This window comes from Echinops telfairi, unplaced genomic scaffold (genome assembly GCF_000313985.2).
Source record: "Echinops telfairi isolate 266 unplaced genomic scaffold, ASM31398v2 ScPeMD7_7424;HRSCAF=8462, whole genome shotgun sequence".
NCBI classification, from domain to species: domain Eukaryota; kingdom Metazoa; phylum Chordata; class Mammalia; order Afrosoricida; family Tenrecidae; genus Echinops; species Echinops telfairi.
Genome location: NW_022111324.1, coordinates 13,985,430 through 14,008,733, shown reverse-complemented (window position 1 = coordinate 14,008,733; position 23,304 = coordinate 13,985,430). Strand labels below are relative to the sequence as shown.

The 23,304-nt window shown below is 42.6% G+C and overlaps 1 protein-coding gene across 1 annotated transcript in view; it reads left to right on the top strand.

Moving 5' to 3' along the window:
- The window catches only part of SLC9C2 (solute carrier family 9 member C2 (putative)), a 91,509-nt gene that overhangs the window by 59,731 nt on the left and 8,474 nt on the right, over positions 1-23,304 (top strand). The window contains exons 21-26 of the mRNA XM_004706822.2: positions 1,052-1,177; positions 3,006-3,104; positions 8,308-8,475; positions 13,972-14,103; positions 16,360-16,542; positions 21,679-21,769. Of these exons, the coding sequence (XP_004706879.2) occupies positions 1,052-1,177; positions 3,006-3,104; positions 8,308-8,475; positions 13,972-14,103; positions 16,360-16,542; positions 21,679-21,769 (799 nt within the window). The remainder of the gene's footprint in view (positions 1-1,051; positions 1,178-3,005; positions 3,105-8,307; positions 8,476-13,971; positions 14,104-16,359; positions 16,543-21,678; positions 21,770-23,304) is intronic.

Genomic DNA, 23,304 nt, shown 5'->3' with positions numbered 1-23,304 from the left:
TGAACAAGGACAGGGTAGAACAGAGGTGAACAAGGACAGGGTAGAACAGAGGTGAACAAGGACAGAATAGAACAAGCCCCTATGGGTTTCTGAGACTCTAAATCAGTGGTTCTCAAGCTTCCTAATGCCACAACCTTTAATACAGTTCCTCATGTTGTGGTGACCCCTAATCACAAAATTATTTTCATTGCTATTTCATAACTGTAATTTTGCTACTGTTATGAATCAGGCAAACCCTGTGAAAGGGTCTTTTGACCCCCTAAAGTGGTTGCGACCCACAGGTTGAGAACCACTGCTCTAAATCTTCACGGGAGTAGAAAACTTCATCTTTCTCCCAAGGAGAAGCTGGTGGATTCAAACAGCTGAATTTGCAGTTAGCAGTCAAATTTGTAACCCACCAAGCTACCAGGGCTCCAGAAGATAAGTAAAGATATAGTAAAAATTAAAAGAGAGAGAGAATGAGAGCATGGCATTAAATAATTTTGTAATCAATATACAGTTTAGGTCATTTGAGATGAAAACAAATAAGAATGCAGTGTTAAGTTATTCAAAGAATGGACTCAATCTGAGTTAATATATTAAAGGGAAAATTGAGACCAAGAAAAGGTTTTGATTAGATTATTTACATAGGATGAAAGAAGTTAAAACTCAATCCAGGTTAAATTTGCATAACAGCAGACTCTCTAAGCAAGCAAATCTGATCATCATCATTGGAAACAAAAATCTGAATTTTAATTTTTATTAAATAAAAATAAAATATTTTATATTTTAATAAAGCTTATCTTTATTAGGTGACTACAATTTTTAGAATAGTTTTAGGTTCACAGAAAAAAAATTGGACAGTTTAGAGAGTTCTCATATTAACTCCCCTTCACACAGTTTTCCTTACCATTAACACCTTATATTCGAATGGCACATTGGTAATAATCCATGAACCAATACCGATATGTGATTATTAACTAACGTTCATAGCTTATTCAGATTTCCTTTATTTTTACCTAATCCCACTTTTTTGTTCCAAGATAACCATCGTTATTTTTATTGATTTTAGGTGTTTCTGAAAAAAATAAAAGCACTGAATAATTTCCCAATGGCAATCCCACCCCCTACTCCTGAGAAATATCTTCATAACATCATTTGGCTGGAAAATAAAGAGGTTCTCATCGAGTTTTTCAGGGTAAATATTTGGTTATCTACTCTGGTTCAAGGTTGATGGTAATTATTTTTAGTGCTTTCCACTTCCTCATGTAAGAAAAGCACATGCAAACTAGATTCTGTATTGGTCGATGTAGGCTAAACCTGGAGAAGGACGTGAAGCCCAGAATCTTCTTGCCCCACTTAGCACCATACCTATGCAGATCTGTTAGACTCTCCCTACCCCTTACGAACATCTGTCAGTCTTTAAGTGGCCTATCCCTTAATATGAAGTCCATGAGTGGTTAAAATACCCAGACACTAACCAAAAGGTTGGCAGTTCAAGTCCACTCAGAAGTACCTTGGAAGAAAGGCCTGATCATCTATTTCTAGTAGAGCACAGAAAACCATTTGGAACAGTTTTACACCTGGGGCCACCATCAGTTAGCATTGACTCAACAGCACGTGGGGCTTGGCTCCTGATTGAGAGCCGTTCTTGATGACAATTGAGAGTAAACATTACTGAGTGTTCTCTAAGTGCTGATCTGGGCGGAGTTCCAAGGCAGGCCACTGGGGGCCACCATCGATCACTGCCCTAGGGGACACCAGCCCCAGTGGTGACTCTGCTTCTGGATCTTTGCATATGCTGATCCCGCTTCCTGAATGGTTTTCAGCTCTTCTTATCCTGGCTGTTCCTCTTCCTTCCAGCCTTAGCTTGTCTGTCCGTTCCTCTGTAAAACCTTCCCTGGACACCCAAGCCAGGCTCATGCGGCCTTTCTGCCTTTTTATATGGTATCCTGTTTCTGTCTCTTTTGAGTGAATTATAATTCCCTACCCATCTTAACTGCAAGATCTTCTTAGACAGAGAATTGGTTTAGTGTGCCATTATTATCCAAACCACAAACAGGGCCTAAATGCATCCTGTTTCTTCCATAAAGCTTATTGAAGCTGATATGAGTTACCATACTAGGCACGAATCAGAGTCTACACTTTGTTCAAGGACCTCTAGTGGCCTACTGGTTAAGGCCTTGGCTGCTAAAACAAAGGTTGGCATTTTGAACCCACCCTATGGCTCCACAGGAAAAGTACCTGGTGCTGTGCTCCCAGGGAAGGTGAGTCTGACTCACGAAGACAGAGCACACAGTAGAACTGCCTCCATGGGGTTTCCAAGGTTGCAAATCTTGCCAGAAGCAGACTGCCTCATCTTTGTGCCATGGAATGGGCAGTAAGTATGAACAGCCCAGGGACCTTCTTGTTAGTAGCCAACCACTGAACAACAGGTGCTACCAGAACTCTCCATTTAAACACAGCACAGATTACCTTGTTTACTCTGTGACATGGGCCATCATGAGCCTAAAATTGACTTGGCGGCACCTATCAACAATAGGAGCCCTGGTGTTGTAGTGGTTACTTGTTGGACTGTGGTCTACATGGTTGGGAGTTCAAAACCACCAGCCTCTCTGAGGAAGAAAGACTGGGTTTTCTATTCCTGTAAACAGTCCCAGTCTTGGAAACGCCCAGGGGGTCACCATGGGTCAGCATTGGCTTGATGGCACTGCATTTGGTTTGCCTTTGAAAACGACAACATACTGCATATACTGGTGTATAAGCTGAGTTTTTAGCACATTTTTAATGCAGTTTTTGTGGTAAAATTAGGTTCCTTGGCTGATAGGTCGGCTAATACTCGAGTATATACGGTAGTTTGTTGGGGGTCTCCTTTTCTTTCTAAAAGTTGATGTGGTATACCTCATTAACACACCTCAAATACGATCAGTAACTTGAAACCCATTTTGGATGATAAATCATAGTTCCATTTAGAGAAGTAGACTGCAGAGCTTTGACATTGACTCTGCTTATTTCTTTTCTTTCAGAAAAAAGCCAAACTTGCATATTTTGACTATGGAGATGTCATATGTAAGGAAGGAGAAATGCCACAAGGAATATACTTAATCATCTCAGGAATGGCAATTGTAAGGGGCTTTTTTATTTATTTATTTTTTTACTGAAAATGTATTTTGAAATATGTAACTGTCACACAAGAGCCCTGATGGTGTAGTGGTTCTGCGTTAGGCTACCAACTGAGAGGTCAGCCGTGTGAAACCACCAGACAACTCCTCTGGAGAAAGATGAGGCTTTCTCCTCCCATAAAGAGTTACAGTCTTGGAAACTCACAGGGACCATTCTACCCTGTCCTATAGAGTTGCTATGAATCAGAATTGACTCAATGACGGAGAGTTGTTTTGGGTTTTTTTTAGCTGTAGCATGAGAAGTTTTCGGAACTGAGAACATGTAAAAGTTTTAACTTTCTCAAATGGCTGAAACTGTGTCTGCTCTGATGAAACACAACTGCTGAGAAACAATGATAATAGCGAACACTCGAAAGGTGCTTCACATTTTACAAAATGCTTTAGCCAGTCCTTAGTCCTCACAGTCATGTACACAAGGAAACCAAGACTTGGAGTGTTTCGGTTACTCGCCCAAAGGAAATGAGAGTTTGGGGAACAAGGGCGGGGGCCACAAAATCAACTACTCAGAGACATCAAGTAGGATGAGCATTGACATACAGTTTTTAATCTGACCAAAGGGAGGCTTCGGGTGGCGAGGAAGAAACAGAGCAAAGGAGTCATAGTGCAAGAGGGTGTGGAAGAGAGAGCTATTTCAGTGGTGGGGATAAGAATGCCATTGCCCTTGAACTTGGCAGTGGAATACATTTGGTGAGCCTCACCTATGACCCTCTATGATCTAACATTCTTAGATCCTGGAAATAGGTTCCTGAACTTACTCGGCCTATTGCCCACTTTTCAGGAAGAAAAAATTTTCTCACCGTCCCCCTGCCAATTGAAAACTTTTGTACGATAGTCGATAAGCCAAGATAAAGCGTAGCCCCCCTGGATTGTTCGAGTGCCCCTTGCCCCCTGTCAAGGAAATACTTCCCCACCTTGGGCAACACTGCCCTAGAAGATGGCCATACCCATGAACCCTCAGCTGGCAAATGATCAAGGATGTATTTAACTTCCTGTTTTAGCCGCAGGGGCAGTTCTCCTTTGTCGCTGTGAGTTGGAAACGACTCCATGGCACTGAGGGTTGGGTTCTTTTGCTTGTCTTGTGTTTTGAGTTTGAGAACAAGGAGCCTGGGTGGTGTACGCGGTTTTGCGGTTGGCTCCTCACATCAAAGTTGATGCTTCGAAACCACCCAGTAGAGAAACCACTCCACAAGAGAAAAGCCAATCTCTGCTCCCGTAGAGATTGCTGCCAAGAGACCCCCAAGAGCAGTTCTGTTCTCTAACGCCCGGTGGGCCCGGGCTCGGTGATTGAAAGGCTGCCAACACAATAATATGAAGTACCGCCCACGAAAACAGAACCGCTCGTCAGCTGAGCCCACGATGACCCGTGTGTGTTTTCACGATGAGGGTTCCCTGGGTGACTTTTCAGGGCTGGTTTTGTTAGGCCTCTCCCGCACAAGTCTCAGCTGTTCATGCATCGTTCACACACGCGTCATGTCTGCCGCCAGGCCTGGCTTTGTTCCCGCCATGCTGAGGGCTGACAAAGCGGATGAAAAGTTCTTGCCATCCTGGGCTTCCCGTCTAGTGGACCGATGCTAGGGAGCTGGGACAGACACTGAGCAAAATAAATCAGTTACATGGAAAATGTGCCAGAGGAGACAGACGAGGGGGATAGAGGCAATATGTTATGATTAGCCATCTCGCTGCTCTGGCTCCTCTTTACAATCATAACCAGACTATATGGCTACCAGTATCTATTAGCTATGTCATAGCAAACCCTTGAAATAAAGCTAACATGCATGCTACTCGTGTAATATATACAATAAAGGAACATAACATGTTCCTTTGGGGGACTTTTTCTACAACGGTTGGTAGCTAAGCCATCTTAAAATATAAATCCAATGGCATTTAGGCTGAAGATGTATTTGTTTTCTATTGCTGCCAACACACGTGACCACAAAAGTCACAGCTTACATTGAAGATCTCCCAACCAGAATTCCGCCGGGCTGGACCGTTTTGTGAGCTTGAGTCTTATCAGTTTGAAATCCAAATGTCAATACGACTCTTTTCTTGTAGCTGCTGGAGAGAATCAGTTTCCAGTCTCATTTGGATTGTTAGCTGAGTCTCATTTCGTCCTGCTCGTATGGATTGAACTGTGTCCTTCCAGAATAAGTTTTGGGAAGCTTATTGTCCTAAAGGCAAAGGAGCGCTGGTAGTGTAGTGGACTATGTGCTGGGCTGCTAACCACAAGGTCAGCAGTTTGAAACCACCAGCCACTTGGTGATGAGAAAGATGAGGCTTTCTACTCCCATAAAGATTTACAGTTTCGGAAACCCACAGGGGCAGTACACTCTGTCTTGTAGGGTTGCTATGAGTTGGAATCGATTCGATGGCGGTGGATTTTTGGAACCAAAGGCAGCCTGGTGATGTAGTGATTTACACACTGAACCGCTAACCACCTGTTCTGAAATTTGAACCCACCAGCCGCTCGTCAGGAGAAAGATGAGTTTGTCTACTTTCATAGACATTTAAAGTCTCGGAACCTACAGTGGCAACTCTCCTCTGTTCAGTAGGTTCACTCTGAGTCGGAAATGGCACGATGGCTTTTGGTATACCTGTTAGAGAACAGGGCTTTCTTAACATGTTCATGAGACTACAACAGTGTAGGGCACGCCACGCCCTAAACCCCATCACTCGGAGTGATGCCTAGGGCAGCAAGGGTACAGAGATTGAGCACAAATAGGAGGAGCCGCATGCCACGCGAGAGTCACCAAGAACCAAGGAATAATGGAGCTGTGGGCGTTGAGGAGCCCTTCTCCCAGAGCCCACAGAAAGAGAGCCTTTCCTTGGAGCCAGTCCCCTGACTTTGGACTTCTGCCCCACTTCTCACATCCCTGAGTAGATTCCGACTCACAGCAGCATTGTAGAACAGTGCAGAGCGGTCTATTTCCATTTCCTAGATTTAAAACTTTATGGGACCAGATAGACTCATCTTTCTCTCATGGGGTGACTGGTGGATTTGAACCACTGACCTTGCAGCTAGCAGTTCAATGTGTAGCCCGGTAGGCCACCAGGGATCTTTTTCTAGCCTCCAGAAGTGTGAGGTTCTTTAAAGCCTCTTCTTTCAAGCCACTGCGGTATTTACCTTATAACAACATAAGAAACTCAGATCCTGGTGGAAGACAGTGGTCCTACTTCCCTGCTGGCTCATGGCGCTCCCTTTTTCAGTTTTTGTATGTTTGAAGACCCTTCTATCTCCGAGCCAGGAAAGACCTGTCAAGTCCTTCTCTGGGTGCTGCATCTCACCAGGACCTCTACTGTCTCCTTCTACTTTTAAGGACTGGACCACTGAGTCCACATGGACAAGTCAGGATAATTTCTTTATTCCAAATCAGGTGATTAGTAACCTTACTTTCACCTTAGAATGTCTATGCCTATAAAGAATTACACTCTCAGGAACCCACGGGCCATTCTACCCTGTCCTATTAGTGTTGCTGTGGGTCCAAATTACCTTAATGAGTTTGGTTTGGGATAGAATGATTGAGTTTATTCCTTAATGCCTTAATTTTATACCCAGTAATACTTAAGTTAGTGTTTGATCGGACAACAGTGGGGCCAGGAATTGTAGGGAACATCTTTAGAATATGGAGGAAGGGGAATCTCTCTGAAGAAAGCAGAGCATTTTTTTGTGGCTTTGATCTTTTGAACTGCATTCAACATTATGGCCACTTTAAAACAATTTTCCAAGTCTTCTGGAAATATGGAAGCTTGGATTCCAACTGATCATTTCTAAGAAAGGGGCAGTTTTCACAGCCAATTTCTTCAGCCACCTGTTGCTCTCCTGGGTCTTGAACAAGCAGCCTTCCTCTTTGCTGTTAGGGACTAAGCTTCCTGGAAAACCTGGACAACCTTCTGGTTGTTGCCAGCAGTTGTCCACTGAAGTCTGATATTCCTCCTTCCTCAGCGGTGCCTGCCAGGCCTCTTCCTGAATCACGCAACCAGCCTTTTCTGTTGTCTCGTGGGGACGCTTCTTAAGCAACTGAAAAGGAAACAAAGCTTTTCCTGAAACAGGGCTTGGGTTGGAGGCCTGTTAATTAATGGCATCTGATTTATGCATCTGTGCCATCAAAAGTATTTCTCCCCTCTACCTTTGGCCTTGGCCCATTATGATACAGATATTTCATAAATTAGAGTTGGTGGCTGCATTAGTTGCAGATTGTAATGACCTATTTTCGTGGGAATTTTGTATAAGAAAAACTATACATAGACCATTGTATTTGTAAAAACTGAGAGCAAATCTTTGACCTAAAGATTTGAAATGTGAGAAGCCTAATCTTGGTAAATCTGATTCTTATTTCACAATCTGACAAGGCTCTAATGTATTAGTCTAGGTACTTTAGAGAAACAAATCCACAGCAACTCATGTAGAAGAGAGTTTTATGTAAAGAAAGTGTGCATCATGGAAACATCCAAACCCACAAGTCCAACATTAACCCATTAACCCAACACCAGTCCACAAAGTCCTCCACCTCACAAAACAGAGGCAATGATGCCGACTGCAGGAGGAAAGCTGAGTCAATGAACGAATAAGCATCTCAGCACTAGCAGGCGTCTCCACACGGCTGCTCCAGCACCCAGGGCTGCATCGGGATAGGTCCATGTGGCTTCTCCTTGGGGATGTCTTGTAGGAAGTCAATCTTGCAAGCTGAAGCAGGGAACTGCTAAGGCAGCTGCACCCTGGTGTGAACATCACAAAGCAAGAGATCCAAGAACTAGAAAGGTGAGGCTCACCACCCATTTATCCCTCTGCCTTTCAATTAGCCCCACATGTGTTTATCGGCCAGGTTGGCACAATTAACTAACTCAACTCATAAAGAATATTTTCCTTCCAGTGTCATCCTTGCAAGAAACAGTGGGAATTCCTATGGTTTGGTCAAAACTAAATATAGAGCTGATTATCATTTACCGTGACCCTGTATGTCAGAGTTAGGTAGGGTTTTCAATGGTGAGAACTTCCTGCTAAGGCTCTTTTGGGAAGACTCAAATCTCACCTTTTTGCTGAGCAGCCAATACCATCCACCATTTGGACTATTTAGGGCCTTGATGGTTTGATAAAAAATAATTTCATTTCTTATTTCCCTTTGCATATCCCCACCCCCCTTCTTTGCAGTTGCATAGTTCACCTCCTACCTTTGGAGTAGACAGTAGCCTAAAACCTGAAAATATATCCCAAACGATGTTTACCGAGTACTGCACTAGTGGAGATATCATCGGAGAATTGAACTGTCTGCTTAAGCGTGAAAATGATTTCACTGCGATCTGTGAGACTATTTTACAAGTAAGTGGGTTCTCTAAATTGTTATTGGCTCAGTCTTCAAGTAAATAAGGAAGACCAATATAATCATTTCCTTTGCTTCCTGATACTGCATTTATTCGTTCAACTAGTTATTGGGAGACCAGGTGGGCTAGTGGAGAGAATGCAGGTGTAGTGTCTCATGTCTAGGTCTGCTGAGCTCTGAGTTACACATCCTGATGTAGGGCCTTGGGTGAGTTATTTAACCTCCTTGAGTCTTTTCATCTCTATTCATTACATAGAGACAATACCTACCTTTGATACCATGAAGATCGAGTCTTTGTAAACTGCCTGCTCCATGCAGATGCGCAGTAAATGGCTTCCACTAGGAGAACACCTTTGTTCTTGTGCTAAGAATACTCATTTGCTCAGATTTCTAAAGAAAGTCACATTGAACAGGATTGGTAGAGACTAGAGGAATTCTGGGCACTACTGTTTTAACACTTCCTGTGAATCTGGAGCTGATGCCATTCTGGAGGTCACTTTTCATGCAAATAATAGATGAATAAATGGCTCACAAAATAAGCGCTAACATCTGTGAATAGTGTGCAGCCCTAAATAATGAACAACAATACAATTCGGGAAAATCGCCTCTGGAAACAGATACAGTGATAAAATACTTTTCATACTGTGACAATTAAAATAGGTACACTGATGAAACTTTGCTCCTGAATTTGGGGCTCATGAGCCATATCAAATATCATATAGATTGACTGAAATTAACTTCCTCAGTCTATTATTAAATGTCTATTGCTTTAATTTGGCTGTACTTTTTATCATTTCATATATAGTGGACCACTTCTCTGCAAAATAACTGCTTTCCCCCTCCCTGTTTTTATGTTTATTTACTTTTAATTCAGAGTTAATACATATATCATTCCATAGTTCAATCATGTCAAGCAGTATTTTACAATTGCTACCACAATCAGTTTCCAAACATTCTTTTTCTTCCTGGAGTCCTTGACATCGTCCCTCTTTTACCCACCTACCCCCACTGAATTCTCCATCCCCCTCCCATCCTGCCCCAAACCCTTATTCTACTTGCTGTCCCTAGAGGTTCATCAATCCTGGGTTTGATACACCGAACAGCAGAAAAACATATAACACAACTTCAGAAGGGTGTCTCCCAATGACATAACACATCTCAGATAAACCCTAGTATGATCAGACAGAAAAACAAAACAGTACAAACACTTTTAATGGAAGAGGACAATGTGAGTATATTAAAGTGGATAATTTTTCTGAGGGGTTAGTTGAGAATTAATTCTACAGTTAGCTTGTTTTCCAATGGTTGTGTAATTTCATTACAATCATGATTACTGCTCTTGAGGCTATTTTAAAAGATATAATCATATGCACTTCCATAGTTCGGTCATATTTGAAAAGAGTTGTATATACATCGCCACAATTGGTTTTAGGACATCCTCCCCTCTCTTGTATTCATTATTTGCTCTCCCACTCCCTTCAAGCACCCCGTCCATATCCCCAAAAAGTCATTACATCAGTCATTGCCTCTACACATCTGCCTCTTTTGTGTCTCATAAACTAGGAAACAGACAATATGTGTTATTTTCATTTATATATACATTTAAACCACTGGCAAAAATAAAATAAACCAGAGGAAAAAACCTCTGTCCAGAAAAAAAGCAAGAAATATTGAAAAGTAGAACAAATACAGAATGGGTCCAGGGAGATCCAGTGTCTACATATCACATTATACTGTAGTTCCATTTACCATAGTCAAGTTTACCGTAGTCACTATCTAATAGCAAGGCTATTAGAGTCTCTTGGCTATGGTCAGAGGGGCTCTACCAGAGGCTTAATCCATGTAACTACCCGGCAGATGGATTTGGGGCTCCCACTGTCATCTAGAGCCTTCTGCAAACCAGGAGTTCATAATTTAAGTTCTGATACCTTTTCCCTCATCCTATTCGGATGTTGTTATTTGTAATCTTTAGATTACACAAGCTGGTGTGCTTCTTCCACCTGGACTTAGATGACCCCTCACGTAGATGGCTGCTTGTTTGAATGCATGCCTTTAAGACTCTAGACACTATTCTTTTTAATAGCCAGCACCATCTAATTTCATCAAACCTCGCTGTAGCACCCATTTCTTCAGTGACTTCTTTGTGAGGGCGAGTATGGAGCAGGACCATGTCACAAGAACTAAATATTCTTGGATTGGGGCTAAAATTAAGTGGGGCCAGAATCCATTCTCTTGTCCACAAATTATGAATGACTCTGATTCACCTTAGAGGTCTCATTATCATTTCTGACAAAGAACATGATCAATCATCCCCGTATGGCATAAGACAATTCCATTGCCAATGTCATTAATTTATCCAATGGCATAAAATGTAACATACTGTTGAGAAAAGGAGGTTATGCAAATATAGCCCAGCTTTGAACCACAATCCAATGAGGTATTGATTTTTACAGATTGAATTCTTAAATTCAATTAGGCTTTGTTTGTATTGTGGGGGTTGGTGCTAGGGGAAATTTTCCTGAAACATTCATTTACAAGGCAGAACATTTCTTATCAGATTAGTACATGTCATATTAAAGCAAGGAGGTCATTAAAATAGTGAATAGGTGATGGTTCTGGGACCCTGTTCATTGGATGCTGGCAAAGCCAGGATCCAACCAAGGTCCGATGGCAGCCATTGGTTTCTTCTCACACCAGGGAATTTCAGTTTTAAGTCCAAGGTAATTTTAAAGTAGAGCACAGTTCCTACAGTGGAGTTTGAGTCCTTCTGGTCTGATCTTCAAGGGCTACCATGTTCCCCGGAGGACAGAGTCTAAGGTCATTAGTGTTAGTATGGGAATAAAAGGTAAGTGGACTGGAGCATGGGTTTCAATTAACAGGCTTTTATTAGAGTTAATGACCTGCACGGGTGTTTAGATTGGAATGAGAGTCAAGGGGGCAGGGTGAGGGGAGATTGGAAGACAGACAAGTAAAGAGAGAAGAGCTGAAAGTCAGAAAGGGAGAGCTAGAGAGAGGAAGAGACAGAGGGACAGACATGCGGCCATACGAGAAGGTGAAGAAAGTCAGAGAGAGTGAGCAATGGAATCCTATGTTAATAAGCTTTGGGGACAGAAATAAATTATTATGTCTAAAAGGAGCCCACGCTTCCCCCTCCCCCCATTGGCTGTGGCATCAGCGGACCAGTGAAGAGAGGGGGTACAGTTTCTGTAAGACGGCGAGGGGTCACGGTACACTAGGTGGGATGGAGAAGGGGTTAGAGATGCTGGCTGTGGCTGAGAACGGTAATGTTACTGCTGGACCCTTTAATTATCACAGTACACAGCACCTGGTGCAGCTCACTGAGGGTTGGGTAGAAACCAGTTCAACAGTGTTTAATCAGGAGCACACTACCAGGCTTATTCTCCCCTTGGGTTCTCTGTAATTAGGGTTGAGTATCCCTTCCTGATGAGAAGTTGCTCTTCCCCATTTACCCACCAACAGAAGTGTGGGTAAATGGATGCTCCCCTGCCCTGAGGGTGAACTGATTTCTAGTAAGGCTCCCTTCTCTCCGGTGGAGTGTCTCCCTCTGGTGATGTGGCACGACCTCATCTCAGTGTTGTAAGGCATCAAGTGGATGGTCTTCTCCCTTTTCCCCTTCTTGAAGGAGTGACCTTGCTGATGTGAGGTCTGCTCTTTCAGGGTGGTTCTTAAGATGTGTCTCTAAGGGGGGTGATGTAGGGTTCATGGACAGCAGGCAGGCTCTCTACCCTTTTGTTTGCAAAACAAAAGGTCTTTAGAATTTATTTATTTGGTATTTCCCCTCATAGTAGTGGGCTAATACAGTCTTTGTCCTTTTGTGATTGACTAACTTCACACACGCAGCATAGTGGTTTCCGGGTCCTTCCATGATGTGTGGTGTTTCATGTTTTTGTCATCTCGGGCTGTCTCTGAGTCTGCATGGTTTTCCATTGTGTGTATGCACCACTTGCTTTATCCAGTCTTCTGCTATTGGGCTGCTTCCAGTTTCTTGCAATTAAGGACTGTGTTGAGGCTATTTCTTCCTATGTCTCTGTACGTGCTAGGAGCCCTGGTGGCACAGTGGTTATGAGTTGAGCCACTAACTCAAAGGGCAGCAGTAGAAACCACTGGCCCCTTTGAGGGAGAAAGATGGGACTGTCTACTCCCATAACGAGTGACTGTTTCAGAAAGCCAAGGGGGAAGTTCTACTCTACCCTGTAGGGTTGCTATGAGTCACCATCAACCCAATGGCTGTGAGTTAGGTTTTTGGTAGGTGTCATAAATGTATCTATGTATACATATGAGAGCAAACAAGGGGCAAACGTATGAAAACTTCTAAGCCACAATCAGACACCTGGAGGGGATGAGTCACTAGGCTTGAGGGCATAGGATCACAGCCAGGGGCATTTGGGAAAGCTAAGTCAATTGTTACATAAGACAGCGTTCCACAGTGTATACTGATGAGTAATGACTGAGGTCTTAAAAGCTTGTGAGCTGCCATCTAAAGCAAGGGTCCTCAAACTATGGCCCGTGGGCCACATGAGACCCGCCCGAAGACATTTATCTGGCCCGCCAGGTGTTTTTGCCACATTTGTTTTTTACTTCAAAATAAGATATGTGCAGTGTGCGTAGGAATTTGTTCATAGTTTTTTTAAAGACTATAGTCCGGCCCTTCAACAGGTCTGAGGGACAGTGAACTGGCCCCCTGTTTAAAAAGTTTGAGGACCCCTGATTTAAAGTGTAACTATTGGTCTTTTCCTATATGGAGGAAACAGAGTGCAGAAAATGAAATCCACAAGGAAACAATTACTCTAAAGGACTGATGGACCTTGCAAACCACAGATCACTGCTACCCTGTGACCGGAAGACCTATATGGTGCCCAGCTACCACTACTGACTGCTCTGATCAGGACCACACGAGGTCTTGGACAGAAGGGGCGGAAAATGTAGAACAAAATTCAAATTGATAAAAGGATAAGACTTATTGGTCTCATGGAGACTGGCAGAACCTTCAAGGCTTTGGCCCTTTAGCTATCCTTCCAAGCTGGACCTAAGCCCACTGCTGGGGACCACCTGGCAGCTAAACGACAGGCCTATACATTGAACAGTAACACTTGTGAGGCATGTATTCCTTAGAGCAATTCAACACCTGAAACCAAGAAGATAGCATTTATCCTAAAACAAAGCTCAAAAGACAGAAAGTATTAACAAAGAGGAATGAATGGATACAGGGAGCCCAGAGTGGCAGAAAGCTGCTAAATTGAGAAAATTGCAACTAATTCTACAAAACAAAATATGTATGATTGGTTGAATGAACAATGATTTGCTTTCTAAAATTTTGCCTAAGCTACACACACACACAAGCAATTCTACATCTGTACACATCTAAATAATACAGCTTCATTAGAAGGATATTTGTTATATATATTATTTCACAATAAAATCCCTTTTAAGTGTTCAGAGTGATGAAACAACAACCTGGTGCCTTGTCTTCTCAGGCCTGCTTCATCTCCCTGGAGGATTTGTACGAAGGCTTTGATGTCTTCTGGCCCTCCCTGGAATATAAAATATGGCTAAAGCTGGCTCTCCATATCGCTTCTCAGTACTTTGAATCAAGTCTGGTTGATGAGGTAAAATGACATGTTGAAACCAGGAATAAGCTTTGTGCACTGTGTGTTTTACAAAATGTATTTTCTGTTTTCAAGACAAAGGTGGAAAGGAAGATGGTGTCTGAACTTCTCAAAAATAGAACATTAAATAAGCTTCCTTACCCCGACTTCTTCCAGGTCATCAGTTGTCTTGTCACTGCTGTTTGTTCTATGATTCCTGAAGATGTCTTTTTTTTTTTTTATTAAGTATGGTTGGAAAACATGAGGGTGCCTCAAAAGATTGCAGAAAAAATAGAATTAAAGGATAATGCAATTTCCCCTAAACGTTTTGCAGCTCTCTCATAATAAGCAGGTAGATTCCCAAAAGTCAAGCATAGCATGAAACAAAACCAGGTGCCATCATGTCAATTGTGACTCACGGTGGCCCCATGTTCGCGGAGTAGAAATGCACCCCACAGGGATTTTCAAGGCTGTGTGTCCTTTCAGAAGCAGGTTACTAGGCCTGTCTTCTGAGGCGCCTCTGGGTAGATTTCAACTGACCAACTTCTAGTTAGTGGTCAAATGTTAGTTGCTGGCACCACCTCGGGTCGCCTCCTACCGGAAATAAGAATGTGTTAATGATGACTCAGCATGCCGTTCTTTTACTCTGCTCCACTAATGCAAAACTTCTGCCTTTGCAAATTCTCCTCTGCAGTGACTGAACTTCTTGTACCAACTTTCCCATCAAAAAAGTAGTGGTTCAAGTCTGTTTCTTGATTGGTATCCTTCAGATGCTCATATTTGTATCCGATTTAAGAATGACTTGCTGTAAGAATGATTTCAGCCCATTATCAGTCAGGGACTCGAGAAATGGGAGACCTGAAGGTCTACCATCTAGAGCAGTGGTTCTCAACCTGTGGGTCGTGACCCCTTTGGGGGTTAAATGACCCTTTCACAGGGGTCGCCCGATTCATCACAGTAGCAACATGACAGTGATGAAGTAGCAACGAAAATAATGTTATGGTTGGGGGGCCACCACGACATGAGGAACTGTATGGAAGGGTCGCGGCATGAGCAACGTTGAGAACCACTGCTCTAGAGTCTTCTCTTTCCCTTTTCCCTTGGCTCATTATGAGAACTGGGTCAAGTTTGGCATCTAGGATGAAACTCCAGAGGAGAGAATTAGGACCGAAGGGTTGAAATTGTAGGTCGTCAGGCTTGTCTCAATATGAAGGTGAATTATCCTTACATTTTTAATTCACATGCAAAACATATTCATGCTACCAATGAGATGGGTACTACAGAGGGACTTCAAAAATGTTGTGGAAAGATAAAATGAAAAGATAATGGAATTTTTCCATGAACATTTTGAAATCCCCACATAGATACAAAAAAAAAAAAATTTTAATCCCCAATTTTCACTCTCCAGATAACTTCTAATGAACACTTTGATGGTCTTCTCATCTTTGCCCATGAAGGAACTAGCCAACAAAAATTCCTCCCAGGACTCAGTGAAGGCTGAGCTACCTACTTGCTCGAAGTCAGAAGGGGCCTGATGGTGGAGGGCGGGTGCTGGAGATAGCACACTGTCCCTGCTTCTCTGAAACATAGAGGACAAAGCTTATATGCACTTCAAAGCAAAAAAAGGGGGGGGCTTATTTTAAAGAACATTTTTCTAGTTCTAAAGTTTTTCTTGGGTCCCAGCTGTGTCCTCTTCAGCCAAGGGTTGGACCAGGGAGCTGTGAACTTCCTGTTGTAAGAGGTGTTCTGACTGGCGGGAGGGCCAGGTCAAGAGATTCCTGGCCATTTGATTCCTAACCAGAGCAACCGTCAAGCTCCTCCTGGCTCTCAATTCTGTGATTGGGTCTTGAATTAGACTCAATCCCTTGCTTGGTTTTTAGCTTTTTTGTTATTTTTTGTTCTTTTGTTAAATGGGCCTTTTGCTTACTGCTAGGTAAGTCTCATGAGCTCTTTAAAACTCAGGCCCCTGGGTAAGAAATCGATGAGGGTAGAAGAGGCTGCCATGCTTTAGCTGGCTGAGAGGGCGAGCAAGCCCCAGAGTCAGCCTGGCAAATATGTTTGAGACCATAAGTAATAGCAACATCAAAAACGTTGAATTCAGAATCTTGTCAGAGGCCATTCTGGACTCTCAGTAAAATCTGTATGTCCCCGAGGCTCATGATGTCTTCTGACAGCCTGAAGGAATGGAGAGAGATGAGAAACTTGACGTCGTTCTTCTTGAAATGAGATGTCAATCTGAATGATTGATAGGGAGAACAAAATGTAATTTCATTGTAGGACTTGGCCTTTCAGAAGTGTGTGGAGTGTAACCATGCCTACGTGGAGACTTTATCGAGCTATAATGAAGTGGTTATGGATCCAAACATGAAATTTGTTATTCTTGTGTATGGTAGTGTAATTGACACGAAGACAGAGAAAGCTTATTTTGCACCTTCCATGCTTGCTAAAACTTGTGAGCAGGTAAGTGGAATCATTGCTAGAAAGTTAGCCCTTGTGGTTAGCAGCTATTGAGTTGATTTTGACCCGTGACCACCCTATGTATGCAAAAGAGAACTGCTCTCTAGGCTTTTCACGGGCTGTTTGGGGAGGCACCTCTGGGTGGGTTTGAATCACCAACCTTTTGACTCCTGGTCAGCTGCGTAACTCTGCAACACCCAGGGACTCCATGAAGGTGCTACTAAGTGATGTCAAAGATCCTTGGGGACGTGGTGGCTCCCATGGTGGCTGCTAACTGCAAGAGCGGCAGTTGGACCCCACCAACCTCTCCTTGAGAGAAAGAGGAAGAGGCTGTGCTCCATCGAAAGATCCATGGTTTCAGAAACCCGAGAGGGCAGTTTACTCAGTCCTATAGGGTTGGTAGGAGTTGAAATTAGCTTGATGGTATAGGGTTTGGTTGAGTTTTTATTTTATTTTCGTTTTTGTATTTGGAAGTGATGTTAAACCTCAGTTGACCACCTTAAAAGGAAATCTAACCTGAAAAGACCCTGACATCATCACTTGCCTTTTACAAAACCTTTTAAAAAACCCAGGGCTTCTGGGTACTGTGGTGCAGCTGCTCCCTACACAAGGGTACCACTGAGGGGAAAGTAAAAAAACAAAAAAACAAGCTCACTGCCATCAAGTTGATACCAATACACAGCGACTCTGTAGGACAGGTTAGAACTGCCCCGTGAGTTTCTACTACTCTGTTTCCGGGAGCAGAAAACCCTGTCATTCTCCCGAGAGGGGAAAGTAAGTGGGGCTGAAATCTGCCTGTTTGCCAAGCCTGTTGCTCTGCTGTGGCCTTGTGCTTCCCCAAGGAAGGAGGTGGTATGCTTTGGCCTCATTCACACCATGGCAACAGTGCCATGTGCTAGAGGGGCCTGGCGAGGACCTGCACGAGTTGTGAAGAAGGAAGCTGACTAGGGACCACAGTCACTTTGTCACCACAATAGGGTCTATGGGCACATCTGGATGTGGATTCAGTGCCTCCAGAAGGGAGGGGCAAGGGGAGGGTGTGAGGTTAGGGCATACTGGAGATGGGAAAGGGAAAAACAAGCACCTCAATAGATGAAGCTGCCTGCCTTTGGACCCAAGGGGTGGCAGGAGGGTGGAGCCCAGGAATGGGGAGGATCAACAAGGGGGGAAGAAGAGCCTACATGATATGTCTGGAATCTTATAGGAAGTTTCACCCCTTTCTTTTCTTCTGCCTGTTCAGGCTGTTAACGGTCATTAAAGAAATAAAACGTATACCCTGGAAAAATAGATTAAAAACAACACAACAAAACAAAACAAAAACCTCCTAAAAAGTGGCTTTGCTGAGGTAGAGCATAAGGGAAGAACTTTCCCCAGGCCAGGAACATGAGTTACTGTCAAAACATTTCTTTCCCACTCTCACCTGGCAGAATGAAACATTGTGGGGTAAAGAGAAACAAATGCTAGTTTTTCAATCTGGTAAATAACGAAAAGAACACCCACCCCCAAAGTAATTTGCTCCTTTTATAGCATTCTTATTTTGTACCTCTCCACAATTCCAAGAAAGAAGACAAATTTATACATTTGAAAAACAGAAAATGAAATATTGTTGAGCTTTGGAATGAAGGGTGAGGGTAAGAGGCAAGGGTTTAGTTTGTTGAAATACCAGGCACTCTTGGATTTAAAACTCTTCTGCCCACTAGGTATATGTGCCTAGGAAAACTGCTTAAGAAGAATTTCTTTCACAGTTCTACTGGCATAGAAATCATGTACTATACAATTCAATGGTTTAAATTATATTGAAAAGAGTTGTGCAATCATCACCACAATCAATCCTGGAACACTCTCTTCTTTCACTAATTATTATTAGCTCCTCATCACTTCCCAACCTTCCTTGCCTATCCCTGAGGAACTATTAGTCTAGTTATTGTCTCTATGAATTACTTATCCTGAATTTCATATTTCAAAAATCATACCACCAAAAGTGACAACAATGACAACAAAATAACACACAGGAAAACCTTAATCCAAAAGAAAGCAGAAGATAATAAGAATTAGAACAAATAAAAATGGGTCAAAATGAAAAATCAAATTATAACATGTTACATTTTAACTAACTATATCTACAGTGGAGCCCTCTTGGTATAGTGTTCATATACTGAGCTGTGATCCATGAGATCAAAACTACCAGCCGCTTGTCAGAAGAAGGACAAGGCTTTTACTCTCATAAACAGTTACAGTCTCAGACACCCACAGTGGGGTCGCTGTGAGTCAGCAGTGCGCTTTGTTTTGTTTATATTTACAGTGATGCACTCTCCAATGCACTTTGCCTGAGGGAAAGGCCATTCATATCCCTGCTCCGGGGCCTGAGGGAGCGCAATGGAGGCTTAATCCAAATGGGGACTCACAAAATGGATTTTGGGTTTTTCTGTCATGCATAGCCTTCTGCAAACTGGATGCTTAGAATTTAAAGTCTAATACAATCCCCTCTCTTATCTTGGATTTTGTGTGCTTCTTCTGTATAGACTTAGCTGACACCTCACTTAGATGACTGCTTATTTTAAGACAAGTCCTAAGACTTCAGACACTGTTGTTTCTGGTAGCTTGGCACCATCTGCTTTCTTCATCACACTTTGCTATAATACCCATACCTTCAGGGATCACTTCATGAGGACAAGTATTGAGCAGGAGCACAATGTAAGAACTAATTGTTCTTAGACTAGAGTTTAGGATTAAGTGTGAGTTCAAAATCTATTTGCATATCTAAAGTTTATATATATCCCTGGTCCACTTTAGGTGTACACACACACACACACACACACACACACATATATATATATATATATATATAGAGAGAGAGAGAGAGCAATACCTCAATATGAAACAAAACAAAGCAAATAATCCAACTAATTTGGACAAAACATATGCACATACAGTTAACTAAAAATGACATTTAATTGGTTAACATATTCATAGAAAAATGTTCACCATCACTAGCCATTAAGAGATGCAATTTGAAACAATGAGATATCACCATATATTCATGATAGCCCAATTTAAAAACAAAAGTGAAAACAATAAATGTTGGATAGAGTGTGGAGAGGCAGGAACTGTTATACCCTGATGCGGGGTTTGTAAACAACTACAACCAAACAACAAAGTACAACCAAACAACTGGGACTAGAAATAGCATAAGACTAGCAATACTTCTGTTGCATATATACCCCAAAGAAGAGAGCTGCAACACAAACAGACATGCTCTCTCATATTCACTGCAGTATAGTTCACAATAGTAAGAAGCTGGAAAAAACCCAAATGATGCCCATCAGTAGTAAAGTAGGTCAAGAAACTCTGGAATATACACACAATGGAATACTACGCATCCTTAGAAAATAACAGTGATACCATGAAACACCTCATGACACGGAGGGACCGGGAAATTATTCTGCTGATTGAAGTTAGTCAAACACGGCAGGATAACTATTGTATGAAAGCACTACTATAAGAACCAAGACAAAGGCAGGCATCTGTTCTCAAGTCTTGTAATCTTCTAATCTGATGTGTCCCAAGCAGCGAGGCCGGGTGCCTCTCTAACGCTCATGATTCACATATCATCCCCTTATTTGTCTATCTTAAAAACCACTTCAACAGAGGGGGCTTCCCCCCAGTTGAGGTCAGTTTCTCAAGTTAGGGGGATAGGGAGAAGACCAAGCTGTCCCTGCCACATAACACTGTTCTACAGTCACCCCAAGTCAACAGACACTCCTACAAGGGTGCCCAGTGAAACGTAATGCAAAGTCAAGTCCAAGTCATGTCTGCTTTGGAGAAGGCGATTTCACTTCTGTTGAGTAAACGAGGTGGGGCACGGTGCGTTTGGGAAAACATTACTTTTATAGACCACCCCCCAAGGGAAGAATCTGCCATCATGTTCCTAATTGGGTACTTTTGACCTAGTTTTGATCCAGCCTTTGGTGACTTGGGCCACATGCTGTAGACAACCAGGACTTTAGACCCTTTCCTTTCGAGGTGCACAACATCCTGCATAGGCCACCCCAGAAGGTTTCAATTCAAAAACCCCACTAAGGGAACTGGACTAATGTGAAACTCACCTGTAGCAGATTGAAGGAACTGCCAGACTCTCTTGGACTTAAGGCTGAAATGCCCCAGTGTGAGAAAAACAGATGACTGCTATCCTAAGGTTATGGAATTCCAAAGTGGTTGGACTTTGGACAGTAGATTGATGCAGATGTAGTTAGGTTAAATTTTAATACCTTATCATTTGCTCTCCCTTTTGATCTATATTGTTTGTTCTAGTTTTTATTATTTTCTGCTTTCTTTTCTATTAAGGTTTTTCCTGTTTTATTTTGTTTTTATTGGAGTTTATTTTTTGCTTTTTGTATTTGTATTTTTAAAAAATATGATACCCAGGATAGGTTAAACCTGTGGAGACAGTAACTGGATTAATAATTTCTTGGGGTTATGGCAGAAGGAGTTCAGGGGCAATGGCGAGCTAATAATAATTAGTATGAGAAAGAAGAAATTGTTCTAAAATGGATTGTGTTGATGATTGCACGACTCTTTTTCATAGGTTTAAACTGTCGAATTTTAGTTAGGTAAGTGATATGTCAATAAAACTGTTAAAAAACGTTTTTGAAGACTTTGTAAAAATGCATGATTAGTAAGACAATACTGGGGAGATTTTCCCATTGGGAATAATGTTACACATTTTTGCCAAGGGCAAGCTGCCCCATCCTTGGTTCATCCACCAACCAAAATGAAATAACCTTCCCAGCGACCACCATCCTCCCCACTCCCCCCACCCACATCATGAATTCTCAGCGAAATTCACTGACCATGATCATAGGGGTGTTTATTAATTTGATGATACCATGGACAATGTCATGTGGCAAGATCTACTTGATACTGACCCTCTCCCCCCATAAATAAATAACCACCTCAAGATTTCATGGAACAAACATAAAAGGGGCTTTAAAATCAAAGGGAAAAAGATAGAGCTGTGCTAGGAGGCCCATTCTAGGTATTAATTAATTCCTTATATTATGTAGAAAGGGTAGGATGCAGTCAGCTTCGAAATGATCAGAGAGTTTTGTCTTTTGACTAATTTTGACTTTTCCTCTTTAGATTCAGGGAACTTCAGACTTAAGCAAGTTACTGATCATCCTATCATCCGAGTCTACCAATCATATTAATAATACCAGCAGCCTGGACACAAGTAAGAGAGCTCTTTAGTGGTAGGAAAGCAAATGAGAAGAAACTTTGATAAATGTAAAGTTCATTAAATTCGACAAAGATTCAAGGGGATGCGGTGTGTCTTTATCATTTATCAACTTCTTTAAGTGTTACAGAAGCCAGCTTTCAAGAGACCCCATCCTTGGGCCCTCCCTGGCTGTCACACAGCTTCGGGGAGAGATCCCATGTGAGACACTTTCAAGACACGGAAATCCAGGAGGCTCCTTCGTCTCCTCCACCCGACCCCCCCTCCATATATTGACAAGAGAGAGCAGCTCTCTTGTGTTCTGCTCCTGCTCAGGACAACTGGAGCTACGCAGGGCTACAGGGCAGAGCAGGAAAAGGGAAGGAAGATAGACTTTAATATTGAGCCCAGGTAGGGGGAGCTGGTTTGCTGAAGGGAATATGATCCTTGAGTATTCCAAACTATGGTCCTAGCCACAATTCAAAGGACTAGGTTGGTGGGCCATTTTGATAGTCATGAAGCAAGTATCTCAAATCCACTGCTGGCAAATTGATTCTGACTCCTAATGACGGCAACAAAGGCATGCAGGAGGTGGTCTGACCTCTCCTGACTGCATCACTGAACAGGAGACTCAAACTCAACATCAGCCCAGTGATTCCCGCCTTGAGGTGGTGGTCAGGTATGCCCCCACCCTCTAACTTTCTTTAAGAGTTCTGATACCAGCTGTCCCGCCCACATTTTCTATGTCTCCCCTAGATCTGATCATTCTTTGCAGTGGTCACCCAAAAGTCACAGGCATACTCGATCGTGGACTTCGTGAGGGAAGTTAGCCCCCCTGCTCTGCCTCATGCTCCCGGTCTTGGTTCTACTGCTGCTGCTTCTGGGGTCTCACAGCTTTCTCTCCCTGCATGGAGGAGGGTCAATATGCAGGGATCTTGGGGTCCAAAGGATGTGTTCCACTCCTGGCACTTCTATCTTGATGATAGTGAGAGGCTTCCACCCCCTTTTCTGCTTCTGTGATGACTCCTTTTATACCTAGCAGGATGACCCAGCTGACCAATGCCCATGTTAGAGGTCCAAGTGTTTACGATCACAGTTAGCTTGGTTAACAGCCACTCACACAGAATCATATAACCCTATCAGCAGCTTCTCCTACTGTCTCTTACCTAGACTAGACCCATCAGGAAAGAACCATTTGGTGGTAGTTACAATGACTATGGCTAAGAAGCCCCATATTAAGCACTGCAATGATCCTATACAGAGTAGAACTTCCAAATACAGAGTAGTGTTTCCAAAGTTGTACATCTGTATGGTCCAGAACACTCATCAAAGACACTCAAGATTACTGAAGAAATCCTCAAGTTTTAGAGGTTAGCTCACAGAAACCAAGAACAAAGGTCAAATTTTTGGGGTCGAGTTATTATAAACCCCCCCCCCCACAGGAAGACCTTTATCTATAAAAATTACATTTAAAAACAAGACAGAGCAAAACCAAGCAACACTGTACAACAAAACAGCAACAACATCAATCCACTGACGAAGAACAAATTAAA